Source organism: Streptopelia decaocto, assembly GCF_964273445.1.
Source record: "Streptopelia decaocto genome assembly, chromosome: 2".
In the NCBI taxonomy this organism is placed as follows: Eukaryota; Metazoa; Chordata; class Aves; order Columbiformes; family Columbidae; genus Streptopelia; species Streptopelia decaocto.
The window spans coordinates 36,937,842-36,956,543 of record NC_138655.1 but is presented as its reverse complement, the minus strand read 5'-3'; the positions used below and the strand labels follow the sequence as shown (position 1 = coordinate 36,956,543).

General features: G+C 37.4%; 1 protein-coding gene across 7 annotated transcripts in view; it reads right to left on the bottom strand.

The window, feature by feature from the left end:
* The window catches only part of PDE7A (phosphodiesterase 7A), a 78,785-nt gene that overhangs the window by 41,621 nt on the left and 18,462 nt on the right, over positions 1-18,702 (bottom strand). For 2 of the 7 annotated variants that reach the window (XM_082043878.1, XM_082043881.1), the window contains exon 1: positions 2,228-2,302. The exons of 4 other annotated variants lie outside the window; for them this stretch is intronic. In XM_082043878.1, coding sequence (XP_081900004.1) covers positions 2,228-2,287 — 60 coding nt within the window. In that variant the 5' untranslated portion in view covers positions 2,288-2,302. Of the gene's footprint in view, positions 1-855; positions 911-2,227; positions 2,303-18,702 lie in introns of those variants that run through there. One more of the 7 variants, XM_082043882.1, reaches the window with a different exon arrangement.

The window sequence follows — 18,702 nt, the reverse complement described above, 5'->3', positions numbered from 1 at the left end:
CTTTTCCGCCCAGGAAAATTGAGAACAAACATGGAGAAGTTGTTATATCATGGCAACTGCAATTTACTGTTTATGGTGCCTCAAACATACACACTTGGAAACTAAGATTCTAGGACAGTTTATCAACTGAGAAGTCCTAGAATCACAAACTAATTACATTAGATTTCTCCAGCTACTACTGGATTTCAAAAGTGAGACTGGCATGTATCGTCATCCTCAGAATTATTTCAAGTAACTGAAAGTTCCAGGCTAACATAAGATCCACAGTTTTCCACAAGGCACCACCAAGCTTTTACTCACTAAAGCACTGGAAAATGCTCTTTTAGAGCACCTAAACTGTCACTGAACTCAGGCAAGCCACTGCAAAATGGTCCTACTAATATTTTCTAAATATATCCTTACAGTTCAAAGTGGTATTTTGAAAGTTTATCAAACCAGCAATAAGAAAACAGTTAATTTCAGGAAGGCAACACTAATCAGCAGTAAAAATGAGACACGCATATCCTCTTCAAATATACAAATGTAGCAGTTTTAATATTTTCTTCCATATAAAGCTATTTCACATGACCATCTCCCAAGACAGATGGCAATCATTTATAAACTTAGCTATTGTTTGACTGACAGTTATCAACATTAGTGATACAAATATCTCCCAAGTGTCAGTAAGGTATTTTCTCTTATATACCTTATATCATGTGGCATTATAAGATATACCCAAAGCTTTATCAACATAAAAACTTCAAGATTTTAACAAAAAAATGCAAAAGCTTGAAAACTGATCACAAAAGAAAACACTGTGAAAAGGCAGCATAAGTGATCGACTTAAGTGAGGACAGAAACACAGGGGGGTATTACCTTTAGAAACTAAATCACAATGGCAGGACTCAAAAGCAACAGCAGAGTTGGATAACTGGATGAACACACAAAAGTAATTGTTTAAAAGTGCAACCATAAATAGCATAGGTTTTTATACTTAACTGTATTATGTCAGCTACCTGGAATTCCCATTTTACCCCACCTTAACAGAATCTTTAACCAAACTGAATTACAGGCACAACTCTTAAGTAGGCTTTTTATGTCAAGTTTCAAAAAACTAACAATTTGAGAATAGACCAGCAAAATATGGATGATGTACTAGGCTAACACACCAGCTGTAAAACTGGCATTTAGAATCTGCCTTCAGTCACAAGTCAACATTCATTAGGGTACCCTGGTCTTTTTCTTGGTGTGGTAAAAACTTTATGACAAGTGCTAGCAACTACGCCTGACCCTTTTTGCTTTTAGTAAATTTAGAACTGGGTTATTATAGCAATGACTGAACAGTACAGGCATGGATACCTGATAAAGCTTGTTTTCACAACAAATCAGAATTCATGTTTGTTCTGATTTACCTGTTAATTGTTCAAAAACATTAAACTTGTGTATTAATAAAAAAATAAAAAATCTGTATATAAATGCATGAAATTTGTTTTTTTTTTTTTCAGTTTCCTTTATTCTCTCCAATGATTCTGGCCTTCCTTCACAACCCTAAGTTTAAATTTATTCCTTCTTTTGGAATTAATTCCAGGTTAGGCAGCAAGCTATGCTGAGAAGAGAGTGGTCTCACCTCCAGCTACCAATCCCACCTATGTTTACTACCACAATATACATTGTGGGGATACTTAAGTTCTTTAGAATGAGAGAGTAGAAACTTCTAATTTTGTTTAACATCAGCACACAATTTTCAGAACGCACGCATCTCAAATGGAAACGCTACAAAAGTAAGTGAAGCAGCCAGTATTTCACCCAAGCAAACAAAACTGGTATATCCACTCCTTTAACCCTGAAACCAAAAAGGATATTCTGTCCAGGAAGCAAAATATGCTAATTTGTATTATTCTCACAACATTTAAAATTGTTTTTCCTCATTTTCACAAAGTACTACAGAGTTGGAGGTCTTTCAGTAGATGTGACAAGCAAAGCCCTGTCATTCGGAAGCCATTTCAGTTCCCTTTTCCCCGTCTCCTATCTGGCACTGCTACAAAACACTCTTCCCACTTCAAGGCAGGCAAAAGTTGAGAGCTACAAAATCATGTATGAACACTTAGGAAACACAATCTTAAATGATGAATGATGTGTTTCCAAAACAGATTAGATTTTAGAGAAGAAAAATAAGTACTTAATGACTTGTTTTCTCTCAGGCTACTTCTGAACCCAGTTAGTCAAAACAGAATAATAAAATGCCTACCTTAGAAGTAATCCATCTGATAAGGATCACAGCTAAACACCAGATCAATACAATTCCCATTGGATCACGCCAAAGACCTGAAGCATAATCTCTTCCCTGTTGCCTGGCGCTGCTACAAGCTGTGTGAGGGTTCCGGAGCCCGAGCAGCGGCATGCAGCAGCAAGGGAACAGGCAGGGAAGAGGCAGGGAGCAGGCAGGGGCTGCCCGCACCTCCGACAGCTGCGCCCAGGCCCATCACCTGACAGCCCAGCTATGTGCCCTGCGTGAGCTGCGCTGCCCCGGACCCCTCACTGCCAACTCCCGACCCAACGAGAAAGTTTTACAATCAGAGGACACGGCCAATAGTCAAACCTTACTAAACCCTGCAGAAATGCTAAAGGAAATGAAAAACCACTATTATGTGCTTTTATAGCATGTATTTTAACGCGGCAAAGCTTGCTAGGCTGCAGGATCACACTCCAGTACTCAAGGCACCTAAGCTAACTCAGGATACTGCCTTGCCTTTAAAGGCTATGAGGAGCCTCTTTCTAGCATATTTACCCATAGGTGATATTCACAAGTTCCTTTCACCTTTGAGACCTGGAAAACTGCTATGAACTGAACTTCAAAACATATTTCAAGGTTCTTTTCACAGCAACTTCCCATAAACAATATTAATGAAAAAATTCAATGCACTCAACATATGCAACCACTGACACCAGTTATGTTTCTCTAATCTCTTCTTTTGTCCACTAAATACCAAGCCATCCTTCATACTGCCTTTCCAGCCACACACACTCATGCCTGAACTGGCAAGTTGCTTTGGTTTAATGCTCCAAGGGTTGAACTTCCCTACAATCCCCCTCTCCCTCCACCAGCACTTTCCAGGGCTGGAAAGCAGGCTGACTTCCTCTAAGAGCACTGATTATGCAGCCAAGAGGTCCTATATACTTGGGGCAGCTCTGAGAGTCACTTTAAGCCAACAAAAATGTTTCATCTCAGAAATACAAAGAAACCTCAACTAGTTCAGGAAAAAAAAAATAAAAGGCAGTAGCTACAGGGAGGGGGGGGAAGGAACAGTGTGGGATATTGATGAGTTTAAAAAGATGAAGTGGAATAATTAAAGGAAAATTATATTAACATTCTGCTCTTCCTATAATTACTTTATTGTAAGATCATATTGCAAATTCCAATATGCGCACAAAATACAAAAGTCAGCACAGATTAGCAAAGGAGTAACTTCAACACTAAGATGGTGAATTTCCTCCCATGCGGACAAAAAGGGGACACGTGCCACAGTGGATGTGTACGGAACAAAGGAGAAGACTGAGCAACTGAGAAAGGGCTCCTTGTTGTTTTATATTACAATTCCCAATATTTGTGCTGGCTTTTAAACCATAATCATGATCTTGACACCAAGCTGTAGATTCCTACAGCACCACTACATTGCAAACGTGTATCTTCTGTTCCCTCCTCATGCCCCTGAAAATCAGTCAGATCGAAACCATAGGCAAGAACATTCAGAATGGACCTTTAGGTACCTCACTTAATAAATACAGCACTTATCTAAAGGTCTGTCAAGTTCCACCCAAAATACAAACTGTCACAGAGGTAGATGTAAAAACATTACAATCTCCAAACACTTGACAAGGTTAAGACACCCTGACAATTAGTCATCATCAGTCTGATCTTACTTAAAAATAAATAAATGGTATTATGCCATATCTGCATTAACAATTTGGCACAACTGGAGCAGATCAAATCACAGCTGCTGCTGAGGTCTTTACACCTATACTATATGAAGCCCAAGAGAGGGTTTTTTTGCAGGCCACATTTACTCAGACTTCCCAAACTGGATTCTACCACAGTAGGTTCAAAGCTGCCAAAAATGGCCGATAATCGGTCAAACCTCTATGACCCTATCGAGGATTAGAGCACAACTGGTCACACAAGGAGTGGAATGGCTCGGTCTCTTTTGAAAGGAGCCTGGTTAGCACATACTGAAACCACTCTGGAAAACAAACAAATGGTCACGATAAACAGTGACAATGAGGTGATTTGCTTCAAGATTGAACTCTCCTCCAAATAAAACAAGTATAGCTTTATGATCTTTGAAAGGTCAAGCATTTCTCTCTGTCACCACAGTTTTTAATCCCCAATCAGTCTTCTCTGTTTTCGTGTCTCAAAACACATGAAGATGTTCTTGGAGTGTGTGGATGGTCTTATCCCAGCTGTATGGAGCAAGCCTTTCTTCCATCGGTATCGGAAACACAACATTACCGTAGGAAACACAGCAATATAAAGTAATCACCCCTTTTGTCTTCCAACTGTAAGTGGTTTAATTAATTAGCTTAATCTTACTGAAAGTTTTTCTTAAAACTATTGTCTCATGCATAAGTTTAATACCAGAACACAGAAATAAAAATATTTGCCCATCTGTTACGCATCACTGCAGCATTATTTGTTTTAACTACAACCTGGAAACAGAAAGACTGTTTCAGAAACAGGATTCCGAATTCGTAGACAAAGGAAAAGCAAGAAGTGCATCAGTTTGTATCAGAAATCAACAAAGAAGATAAAGTACCTCTTTTGGGGAAGTACTGCTGTAAATAACCCCATTAACAATTCTAAGGTGAAGGTGAAATCAATGATGTTTTACAAGTATACCACGGAAATTATTCAAGGTCATTAGCAAGTATGGTAAAGCCCCAGGTAGAAGACTTAAACTCCTTCTGTGATAGTACACTATCTCTGTAAGTTCTGGGAATGCAATCAGTGACCCTTGGGCTGTAAACACTGTTCTCAGGTTCATCGTGAAATGAACGAGCACACCAGAAAGAACAGCTATCTTAAATTGCACTTTTTGTCTTTTAAAAATTACGGAAGTTTCCATTGCTGCTTTGTTTTCTTTCTTCTCTTTTTCTTCACGGCTTTTTAGCAGATTCTGTTTCAGTTTTTTTTTTTAAAATTCATTTTCTCAATGCATGCAGAGGCACTATGTTTGATAAGACAAGGTTTCCAGTACTTAACACTCAAATATAGCATTAGAAGTCATTGCCTAGTTCCTCTGTGCTTGCCATCAGCTCAAATGTACAAGGGCAACTGCTGTTTCTTACCATTTCCAAACATAAATATCCAAATGACTTCTATGTAAATTTAACGACATGACATTGTTGATGCACCTAAGCAAAGACACATTTTGCTATAATTTTTGCATTTACTGAGTAATTATTTCTGTGTCATTCCTCACAGAACAAGAATTCATTATCAATACAGTAGAAAGCACCTGGAATCTTGCAACCATTGTTACAAAGATTCCACTAGGAATTTTCTAGAGATACCAGTTCGCTCTCATTGTGAAACTGGCATCACATTGGACCAGCTCTTACCGATTCAAAGTAGTTCCCCATTAACATGCCATAGTGATTTGCAAGGATCTAATTATTTCATATACAGTCTTAGAGGTCTACAAGGGTCCACCTGGAAACCCATTATTTCCTACTAGCATACTCTGTTATTCGAAGTATCAAGTACAGGATCTCAGTTTTAGTTGTATATTTCTAAATACCTATCTGTTACAATCTTTTTTTTTTTTTTAATAAAATTCAGCAATCCTGAAGAATTACTCAGCATTGCCTTACAAACCTCAGTAACTACCATATCTTCAGAAGTGTCTTTAAATGCTCCTCCCAAAAAACATTTCAGTAACACTTTCATGAAATCCAGAGCTGAAGCAACAGCACCATATTTCACACACGTTATTTGGTCTCATGTGACGCTCCTGTTTAAATGCAGCAGGGCTTCACAGATGTCTATCACCACATTAGTTTTTATGCAGAAGTCTGAGGCCCACTGCTCATCACTCCTGCTCTCCACAATGACCTGATTTCACGCATGTGCATTTGTGTACTTGGCCCAGAAATGAGATCTCTGTGGGGTCTCCTTTGCCCTTCAAACACCCCCTCCCAGAACAGGCACAGAACCGTGCTTGTGGTACACTGGTTTCTAGGACACATTCCTGACTGGCATAGTACTTGTCATGGACCAGCCACGGAACTTCACCATATTCATATTAACAGCATGTAAAGACAGCTGAGGAATTAACCTACCATTTACCAATTCATCAGCACACAGTGGAGAGGGGGGTGAGGGGGAAGGAATCAAAAAACACAACCCACCACACACACCACAGCCCTAAACTCATTTCCATCTTTTCTTCGCTTTTCTCCCTGTCTCATTACCTATTACATATAATCTCTCTCTCCAGCAGACTTCACTGCAAAGAATAATTAAATGGTAATCTATGACAAGTATTCTTGTAACAAATGCAGGTAGCTGTCGCTGCAGCACCTCTCAACCACGAAACACTGCACTCACAGAAAACAGAAGAATACACCATTATTTTTACAGATACTGAGAACAGACCTTTTAGAATTTCAGTGTATAAACAGTGACCAACTTTTACAAATGCTACTTCTGTTTGTATTTTAATTAAAAATGTTATCTAAGCATTTGACTTCCAAGTCAGGTTCTTATTTAAAGCATTTGCCATGTAGCCTATGTTGCATCAAGGTACAAGTTTCCAAATATTCTAGCTGTTTATTAATTAAGCTATCTATCAGCTAGTAAGCAATAAGCAAACAGGAAAAGCTGAAGAACGTTAGCAAAATTCACCTTCTTTACTACATATAAATCATTGCTACTAGTCAGTTTGTCGCAACTAAACTCAGAAGACTGGTTGGTTGATCTTAAATCTGGGGGTTAGAATTCCAGAACACAAACTTCAAAGCCAAGGACAAATACAAATCCAAAAAGTAGAATTTACCTATTTTCTTAGAGAGCACTTCTCATTTTTATACATCTTCAATTTCAGTCTTCCATAAGATAGAAAAATAAAGAACCCCCCCTCCTCATTAAAACTACAACATCTAATCTCAGCAAATGAAAAGAAGCCAACAACCCTGCATTTCTATAGCACAACTCATTCACCAGCTACTCTAGTGTTGCAATAGAAAACTATCAGGATCATCCTATGCACACTGCATCTCCAAAAGGAGTGAGAGGTATGCTATATTTTATAAACAATCATGTAAATCTTTGCCAAAGCAAGCACACTTTAAACATTGCAATTTTCTGATGGCTGTTCTTAACCTTTCGTCTTATTTGCTTAATATCATGCTCATGTAAGTTAACAGAAATGGCCATATAGCACTGGAAAAATTATTTGGCAAAAATGCAGATATCTTAGTTGAGGGATGGACAAAAATGCATTTTTAATTTCCTTGTATAGATTAAACACCTAGAAACAGATTACTTCTTTCTAGAAATTAGAATACTCTCTGTGCCTCTGTCATATAATGAGCTTTAGTTAATCTTCTGATGATTTGTTTTACCTAATAGTAAAGAACATACCATTATATATTTAAAGGATCTAAACTAGATCGTTTGTCACTGTGCCAGTTTGTACCATAAAAACTTTGTTCTTACAAAAATGTATTTAGCCAAAGACCTGAAGTTCTACAGTATAATATTCATTCTCATTTTGTTCAGATATTTTTCTGAGACTGCTTACTTACAATTGCATTTTACAGCTTTGTTTAAATCCACAGAGCTTAGATTTGTGCTTGTCTCCAGAGAAGAGATGCTGGCACAAAGCTATACTCCATTTTTACCAAATCCTCTTTAAAGAAACAAACAAAATAAAAAGTAATAGAAGTTAAGATAACAGCCTACACACATTTATTTTTCAACTGTCTTTTGGACATAGTGACACTTACTACGCTTCGACAGAAAACCATTTTAGTGTGGTCATACAGATGCTCAGCCAGGGCTTGTATTTGTCCAGACCTGTTTGCAGATACTGTCATCTGCTCATGCACAAAAGGTCTGCAGCACAGCAAGAAACTCGACCAGTTTTAGACTTCAATATGAATGCCTACATCTGTGATTTCAAAGAGTTAAAAAATGGTACCACTGTTACAAGACAATGTACCACTGGAACCTCAGACTGCAACCCATTCACTGAAGACGAACTGTTCTGAAGGTGAGATGCAATAAACTGAGTTTTAGCTGCTCTGAGTTACCGTGTTTCATTATTAAACATACCTTTAACAAAGAATGGTATATTGGAAGCAAAGAAAAAAGTAATTTCAGTTCCCACACACTTCACATATTGGAAGTAACCTGGCTATGTAAGTCAAAACAGATTAACAGTAATACATGATAAGAAAAGTTACCAATGTTTTAGACTTCGTAATAAAACATTTATGTTCTACTTCTAAAGCACATCCTTTGAACAGTGAAAGCCTATCTTACTGTCTGACTTATATTTAACTGGAAACTGAAATAAAAAATACTGAGCTTACATTCTCACAGAAGGACAACATCACAAAATTGTCAACACATCACAATGCTCAAAATTACAGAAATTTAAGTCACAGCAGTTGTATGTTATAATTCTTCATAAATTATCTAGAGAAGATGCAAATGACAAGAAGTTTGTCCTCTGAATTCAAGGTCTAAGCTTTTTTCTCTGGAGAGAAGCTTCTCCAATAACTTTTGTTCATATGTGAACATTACGGGCTCCTTTCTGCAGCTCTGTGGCTCCCAGAAGCGTGTGTGTGGGAAAGGGGAAGCAACCAGGGCCTCCCCAGAGGGCAGTTGTGTGTATTAATATGAATTTCCACTGATGTGTCTGTCTAGCTCATGAACCCGAAGGGGAGAGCAATGCAGTGCAATGAAGGAAAGGTAAAAGGTATGGGGTCAAGGTACAGTGTGAACTGCTGCTTTTTGACTTGTTCCCTGGCTTCTCTCTTTCAGACACGAAAAGCAATCATAAATTAATAGATTGAGTAAAAAAAAAAAACCCTAACTGGTTCTGTTTGGCTCCCAAGTGATGGGTAATCTCCCATATCTATGAGGGCTCAAACCTCCCTGTAAGCCTCAGGAATATCTGCCCGCCTGGTTCTAGACTAGTAAATTTTTGCTACTCCAGCACTGCTAAAAGATACTTTTAAACTTCTCATACACACTTCCATTCACTTTATAGTAAGTATTTAAATAGCAGTTTACACAAAATTAAAACATTGACATCTATTGAGACTCTAGGCAACACAACTTCCATTTATTACAAGCAGGTATTTATGCAAGGATTTTAGATATGATTTTCAAATGTTACTAAAAAAATATTTCCCAAGGGGGGAAGGGGGGAGAGATAGGAAGAAAAAAAAAAAAAAAAAACAAACCACACACATTTGAGGATTTCCCTAGGCACATGCTAAAGCTCCAAAAATATGTTAAACATTAAAAAGGCAGTAATAAAATCATCTCTTTGTTTCTGGTTCCTTGCTAGCCATCACACAAAACCATGAAAATATGATGTTTTCAAAAAAAGATTAAAATTCAAGGGGAAAGCTGGAGGTTTCACATTAATAAATTAAGCAGAAATGGCATAGAACATCTGAAATAAATCAAGCCTAGCTGTTATTTTCCTATTCTGTGATCATTTCCATTAAAATAACTGAATGACTACACAGGACAAACACAGAAAGTGGTTACACCATCTGCTGTCAAATCCACAAATCAATATAGTATTTTTTTAATAATATGATGGCATTACAAATGAAAATAATAATTAACTTAAATAGTCATCACAAAGTTTATTAAGCTTAAAGAGATCCAAAGAAAGATCATGTTGGCTGTGCCCAAGCATTTCACAAAAAAAAGCAAAGCACACAACTAGGAAGCAACACACAGTATCTGAAATACAAAGAAAAGGCAAGAAAAGTTACATTGGCCAACTACATTTAACTTCTTTCCCCTCAAAAATGGAACATTTTAAGCTTACAAACAAAAACTAATCATCAGAGTTACAATTTCTGCTACAACCTTCTTTCCAGAGAAATTTCAGCAGGATACTTGCCTGCACTAAACATTTCAGAACTTGCTTATGCACCATACTCAAAAATGCTTGTAGTCTTCCATGAGTTTTCCCAAGAACTAATTAAACCTACACCCATTAAGGTTAAGCTGACCAGTTTCAACTGAACTGGTTAAGCAGACCAATTTGAGCTGAACTGCCTAAACTTGGGCTGTAAGTAGCAGGTGATCTGCAAACCCCAACCTTCCAAACACCACAGCTCAACCCCTGCCACTGCAACACCCTCCCTCACTTTCCAGCCTGCAATATATTATTGCCAGCTTCCCATCTCTTATTTTATTGACCTACTGATACAACCCTGTTTTAGATACTTTCAAACTCTCCTTCTCTGACCTGCAGCAGATGCAAATTTCTTATAGGGAATGCTTTAAAAACTCGCTAATGAAGTTTAATAAAGCTATTTTCATGCAAGACTGATTTTATAGACATTTACACATTTGTACAACGTGTAGTTACTGCCTTACATTAATATTCTGTTGGCATGTTCATCAAAAACCCCATCTATTTATTTCAGCATCTCATCATAGATAAAGCTGACCCAGTAACAGCTTTTCAGTAGTGTTGTGGCTTATGCCTGCAGGTGTTAAACTGAAAAAGACTACTGTGTTTGAGACTGAAATAGTACACTGAAAAGGTTCGGCCTTCCATTACAGAGGTTGTTTGTGGGTTGTTTTTTGTTGTTAGTTTTTTCCATACAAAGAAAGAGGTTTGTTTAAAAAAAAAAAAAAATATCAGTACTAAGAAAAAGCTGACAAAGGAACAGAAGAATTACAAGCTCAAAATTATTACCAAAAAAATACCAATCAAAAAATGCCATGCGACTGCAATTCCCTATTAGGGGGAAGCATGAAAGGAGGTACGGAAACAGGCATATGTAAAGAAAGCGTTCTATTAATAGATTAATACATTTTTCATACACTTTACAGCTGACACATTGACATAGGAAAAAAGGTGGAAAGCTAGTAGGAAAAAAAACCATCACCAACTTAGGGACTTCTTCAACTATAACCAATATCCTTCCACAGCCTTCTCAAAAATTCAGTGTCCTTGTACCAGCTTCTCATTATTCAACCGGAGCGTGCATTTTATTGCATTTACAACATTCCAAGACCTCCTACAAGTAAAAACAATTTTCAAGTAATTTTTCTGCAAGAATTTCACAGCAGGATATCTCTGAATTTAATATTCCATTTTTTAAGGTAACAAGATGCTACTTTCATTGCCAAGCTTTAACTTTAAACAGAAATGAATTTAAGAATCCAGCATTTTAGAAACAGTTATTTCAGACAGATTTTTTTTAAAAATCACATTTGTAAAATTAAGTTCTATTCCCATTTTATTCAGTTATCCTGCAGAGATGCTGAAAAAAACCCACACGATTATTATATTGTTTCTTAAAGAAGCAAGAATTGTAGCAGTACCAACAAGAATGTTTATCTCTGAAGCTCCTTGCCACCCACTGGACACCTGTCAGTCTTGGCACTGGCCTTTATGTGCCCATGTAAAGAAGATTTTGCATGGCATAGCCCTCTCTTGACCAAATTAGGCTAACCTCATCTGCATTGACATCAGTGCCTATAATTTTGGAATCTCATCGACAGAAATAGCTTTATCACAGGGCCCAGCATACGAATTAAGCATCTGTATAGGGCATGCTGAACTTGAAGTGATGAAAAGCTGTAGTGGAAAAATCTTAGCATATGCTTTGAAGCTATATCTAATTAAGGCAACAGTTCGCTACTTTGGGTAAATTTATTATTTCAAGTCTTGGTTTTAGTCCACTGGCAGTATCCTATGTTTGCACACAAACTAGCGTTAAAGCCTTTCATTTTAACTTAGAACTCTGAACTAGTTCACATTTGAAAGCATTTAATATTTCAGGTATATAGAAATCACACAAATTGTTATTACCGGATCCCAGCTTTGTCTTCAAATTTGGTGTCACTAATCATCCCATTGTTCTGTGAGAAGCCATTTCAGCTTGCTACAGGATTATCTCCAGTACTCAATTTGTGCTGTCTGTGCACGACAAACTAAGAATACCAAGACACAATTAATTTCATTAATGTTATATGACTTTGGCAGTAAGGGGAAAGTCTAATATATTTGGATCATAATCTCCTTATGAGTGTAGTCATCTAATTTTATCGAGGGACTTTGGAAAGAAGTAGAACAGCAAAATAATTAAGCTACATAAGCAACCTCCAAAACACGTTTGGAAAACGAGGGGAGAGAAAGAGAGGAGTAATTTGCACGACTGTAGCATAATTCCAGGTTCCTCGTCGCTCTGTCAGAGCTGGGAGTCTACAGATCAAAAGGCAGACAGCACTGCTCGCCTCGCTCTCTGGGGAAAGGAGGATCTGCTGTCAGTAACTTCTCCAAATATGACTGAAGACAGACATGAGCCTCAATATAATTAAAGCCTTTCTCACCTTATGAAGGAATTTTAAGATTTATGGAAATACAGATGAGCACGTAGAACTAAGGATCAGAACAAAGGAATAATAGAAAACACTAAAAACATTCCTTGCTTTAAAATAGTTACTGAATATGGATGCCATTGTTCCTGAAGGGAACAGTACTGGAAGCACTGAGCCTACCCACAAAGACTTACCGAGAAAAAACAGAAAGAAATCGCAACCCAGCCTGTAGTTCAAGATCTCTTCTTTTTGAGGGGGTGACATGGGAAGCCAACCTGTGACAACAGCAGCAGAGCCTTGCTTCCCATATCATCCTACTTCCAAAACAATTACCCCAACTTGTTCTTTACTGCTTCCTACACAAAACTACAAATTGTCTTCATGCCTCTAACAAAAATTTTCTATGTGTAATCAAACAACACACTCTCATTGCACTGTCCCCTCTCTTCCATCATATCCCACGAAAATAATAGTGTAGGAGAACAAGAACAAAAAGGTAGGACGTACTGCAGCTGACCTACCAGCCTGGTCACAGTCTTACTGCTTATCAAGCCAGAGAAGTTCTCCTGGAAGTCACCAGTGAAAAGCCTAACTCTTGGTCTTTCATTTACTTTCCAAATTAAGAAAAGCAAAACCTTTTCAAATTAAGAAAATAATAGATCAATTTTCAACACTGAACTTTTATTCTGCTTTAAGAGATATCTCTATTAAGTAATTTCTTTCAAGAAAGTTTCAGACATGTCCTTCCAGACAAGTGATGCAGACATTTTGAAAAATATCCTATACTGGAAGTTATTCATGAGAATAAACCATCAGCCAACACAGTGAGCTGTTCATAACCCATTACTTACGACGTCCTTAATTTTAACCTAATCCACCAAAAAAAAAAAAAAAAAATAAAGAACGAACAAAGGAATAACAGAAAACACTGAAAACATTCTTTGCTTTAAAATAATTACTGAATATGGATACCATTGTTCCTGAAGGGAACAGTACTGGAAGCACTGAGCCTATGGTGCATCTTAACTGAATTTGCTTACAGCATGTTCTTTTTGGTTTTTAATTAGACCGAGATAAGATTCCATGATGGTTTTCCACAGAGCTCCCAAGTCAATTTATGCACGTAGGTTGTTGCCCCTGTAATTCTTTACTTAAAAAGAAAAGTGAATGGTCTGAAATGGTCAAGTGCTCAAACTCCAAAGCCAGAATTTGTTCTCTCAGTGGCTTCTCTAAAGTACTCAAATATATCAGAGCACTTCACTTCATCCTCAAAACCCCAAACGAGCACTGAGAGATCAGAGCCCAAACACTGGTCCTTCTGTGCACCCAGTTTAAGACTGCTAGAATTGTATTCTACCAATTTTTGAATCACATGCAGCCCTCACACAAGCAGAGCTCCCTGGCCTGAGCTTTCTCCTCTGTTGGGAGTGGGTGGAGGAGAGGAAGAGGGCAGGGAAGGCAAATCAGGCTGCAAGATCCCACATCAAGCACTTAACAAATGAGAAGCACACAATGACCATCTAGGAAAAGCCTGATTTCCATGTCTGCACTAATAAGCAATTACAAGATGGAAGCATGAGAAATAATCTTTTTCTCCAGAGTGGTATTTAGCTGCCTTATAAGTAGACACAACTATCTCCATTCTTCTTAGACAGAAAAAGAGAAGGAATGGTTGTAACTCTTCTCACATCACAAGCAACTACATTTTGTGCAATAAAGGAGGCAAAGATTTCCTGGAAAATATTAACAAAAAATATTTGAAAAATTAAAACCTCACAAAGCATCAATGTAAGGATGTTAATATGGATGGCATGGGCAATCCAAATGCATATTCCCTAAATGTTATATTTCTCTTTAGAATTACATCCATGAGGGAAGAAAACTATTATGTCACAGTTTTTTTAATTGAAAGAAAACCAAAAAAAACAATAAATCATGAAAGGAAAACCAACAAAACAACAACTAAACTATGAAATTCTATCAGGTCAGAACATATTATACTTTACCCATATAATTTCCCAAAGAAGTTGCAAACTCTAGATTCATCTCAGAGGCCACTTCTGCTATTTTAAGATATAAACTAAATACCTAACTCACCACATTCTAACAGTAGAAAACAAATTTAAAAATCTATTTTTAAAAATAGCAAACTGAAAATATATCCCAAGCAACAAATGTTTATATAAAGATATACAAATACACTCAGCATATAAACTGTATTTGGAAACAGATGCACAAATTTAAAGCAATCATTCTTAAGCAGCGAGTACCAAGTTTTTATAGAAAGCAGTACAATGCAAAAAAATGAAGTAGCTATGAGCACCAATTCATTTTTATCCTTCTCAACCTGAGCAGCTACTTAAACTTTTCCCTGAACAAGTGAACTTTCTACAGCATTGGCTGCTTCTATTACATACAAACCCAAGAGCTCAATTAAAAAAAAAAACAAAAAACAAGAAACCACACCACACCTGTAAAACTCCTGGGTTTAGAACTTGTCCAAGGAAGTGGCTTCCTCTAGGCAAGTTAGTTCAACACACAATGCCTACTAGAGTTGTAAGTGGGGCAGTAATCGGAGCTGGGCATGGACAGGGCGTTAGCAATAAAGCAATCTGCCCTAAGTGATGAGAGTAAGTTTTTGAGTACATAGTTCATGCCAAAATGCCTTTGACCCTGAAAATTTAACATATTAACGCGCAGCTTTGAACAGGTGAGCCACAAGAGCACAGAGTGTTCAAGAGCCTCCTAAGCACCTCTACAATAGTTACAAGGAGACTAAACATCACTATAATTATGTTTCATTGTTTAATAAAAATAATTGCTTAATGTTCTAAAATTTACATGTATAGGGCAGTTTATCTGAAAAACTGGTGTCTCTCACAGTCAGGTTATGGCTTGTGTGTACTGGTACAAGACTCCTATTGTAAGGTATCTTGAACAGAGAGACTGCTGTCTGCTACAGTCTGTATTCATAGGGTACAACACCCAGGGCTGGCATTGACTTGCACCTCAATGCATCAACATTATTAGATCTTCTTTTTATTCCCTAATTTTGCAAAACAGATTTCAATATAACAACGATCAACATTCAAGAAGTAGAAGAAGTACAACTAATAAGCTGAACTCCTTTCATAGAGCTGAATGTCTCCAGGGATGGGGCACCTACCACCTGTCCGGACAACCTGTTACAGTGTTTCATCACCCTCAAGGTAAAAAATGTCTTCCTCATGTCTGTCCTGAATCTCTCCTCCTAGTTTAAAACCATTACCCCTGCTAAAAAAGTTTGTCCTCATCTTTCTCATAGGCCCTTTCCTGGCTCCAGCTTCCCACATGCCATGGACAAGCGATATGGGAGGCTCACCACCCTTCAGCCATACACCTTTCAGCCTTCCACCCAGGCACAGCTTACCCAAAGGTAAAGTCTATTATTCCACTTGTTCCCGATTCCAGACATGCTGAGAAGGAACAGCATAAGCTCATGCAAACATAAGGCTCCTGAAAAGAGGCGCTGGAGTAAAAAACCTAATTTTTTGCAAGTAGGTTTCTGTTGTCAGATGTTGGAACAGACCACAGAAAGACATCTTTGAAATCAGAATTGTAACTTCTTCAAGGCTTAGAAAGGCAAGTCTATCGTTACATTACAGAAAAATACAGTTATGTTTAAGAAATAGCATACATCTGTGAAACAGAATACATTTCAGTTTGCATCAAAACAGTACATTTTCATGTTAATACTACAGCATTTTCCTTTTTTTTTTTTGTAGGAAAAAAAATAAAGACATCTAGAAGCTAAAAAATTTACTTGAATGGAAAGTTATAAAGGTCATAAAGATATCCCCCACAAAACCAGCTGAAGGGATAATAAGCTATTTTTCACTGGCAGATAAAATTAGCTGGATATTCTCCTGATTTCATCAAAATCATTCAATATAAAGTGGTATTCCATATGCAAAATTAAGCAAGTAGTTTATCAGCCCAGTCACCTTCCTCCCTATAAATTCCTCTTTTGAGGCATTTGTGATGTAATTTAAGTTTTATTCTCTAACCAGGTATCGCAACATGCTTATTCTACTTTAATTTTTCCTGGATATCTTGTACCATAAAATATATCCCAACAAACTCATCTGATCATTTACTTTGGTGTTTTTTTCCCCTAACATCTATGGTTAATTTCTGTATAACAGTTTGAGATTCTTCCTTTAAAATTGAAAGGGTGGTGATTTCTATAAATGCCAGTATTTTTGCTATTTCGAAAATACAAAGGGGTGAAATGTAAGAAACTCAACAAACAACTGAACTGAAAGGCCCCCTGCTGCACTTCAGATGAGACTAAAAATAGGTGAGAAAGCTCAACATCAGAACTGACTTTTTTTTTTTGCTCTTAACACAGAAAAAATTGAAGAGGAAAGTCTGAAAAAAATTTTGAGACAAATATAATTTTCAAGGAACCATATTTGGGTTTTTTTTTCCCCCATGACATCATCTGTTTAATAGAGGTTTGTTTACTCAGTTTCAACTTCAGTGGGTTTCACTTCCTAACTTTTTCTTACACTAGCAAAAGTGCAACCAACGTACAAATTTCTAAAGAATACACATGAATGTTCCTCAAGCCCAAAGATGACGACCTATCCAACAGTGCTACTACTTACTTGCTCTTACCTTTCAGCTTTTTTACTGCAGTGACACTTTTTAACAAGGGTCTGCAAACTGCTCAGGAAACCTGACAGTAAGATGGTTCATTAACCAACAGTTTAAAAAATGGGAGACTGGGGCAAACCCACCACCCCAGGCTTGTAAGGAGGCCTAAGACCTTCTCCTGAAATAAGATGAGCAAATATTTTGCAAAGTCAAAACAGTAACTGAACTCTTTTCAGGAACCAGGCAAAAAAGAAGTGACTGAATTCATGAATCCATAAACGTACACAGCATGTGTACCCTAAGAAAGGAGAAGACATCCCCAGGCTTTTGTGTAACTGCCACTCATGACAATTAACTAACTGCAGGTAGGAGCAGAGCCTTACTACCACCAGGTTAACCTAGAAGAAACTTGGGCTCCACTTCACAGTTCACACAAACAGGGAACCAGAAGAAAAGCCACGCATATTCTTGCTCCCCTCAACATGCAGCAAATAGACTATTCTCCCTGCTTCCTGACAGTTTCCATTTTGGCATGCATATGCAATAGCACATGTATGAACTGCACCAGTTTGTACAAAGTTCTTAAGAAGTAACCTGTTCAATTTCCCTACATTTATCAATCTGGACTGCCAGATACATAGAAATCCTTCAGAGAGCAAGTTGGTATCACACACAGCAAACGAGCATGTTCTGGGCACTAGGATTATTGAATATGATAAAGTCTAGAACAACACAATGAGCTTATGTATTTGGAAACAGCCTACATGTGCACACTAAATCTGTGCATGTCAAAGCCTGCTACACATGTGCAGAAGGTTCCTCAGATGCCTAACCACTCTCTCCAATAGAGAATACCAGGTGAATCAGTTCCTTGATGTGTACATGCACCACTTCAGTGTAAGAGACCTCTTTTTCTTTTTAAACTGCAGGTGTTGTCAAATTCCATCAGACCAAATCACTTGCATTATCTGATATTAATCCGCGTTCTTGAAAAAAAAAAAAATATATTGGGTGGGAGTGCAAAACAATGGGGAGGAAGGTAACCTGGCTTTCTAGAATAACACTTCTTTGTACCTGTGGTCAAAACCAACAGGCAAACTACCAAAAAGGACCCAGCACTAAAAGCATCAAAGTATCATCAGATCAGGAGAGAAAATAAATTAATAACTAGAAACAACACGTGTTAGTATTTCACAGATTCATATCTTAAGCTTTCCAAATAGCTAAGAACTGTAATACACCTAAATGGCATACTGATTCTGTAATGATCATCAATGAAGTAACAGAGTCATTATATCTGTTGATACAAAGGCTAATTCACTACCTACAAGAGCAGTTTAATCTTTAACAAAATTGATAAAGCTACCTTCAGTATCTTGATTTAGGTGCCTTCTAAATCTACAGAATCCTCCTTGGGTATGCCATCATTTTTTTTTCCCTTGCATGCCTGTCTAGATTTCTGCAGAATATCAACAGCCCACACCTTATTTTGTATGTCA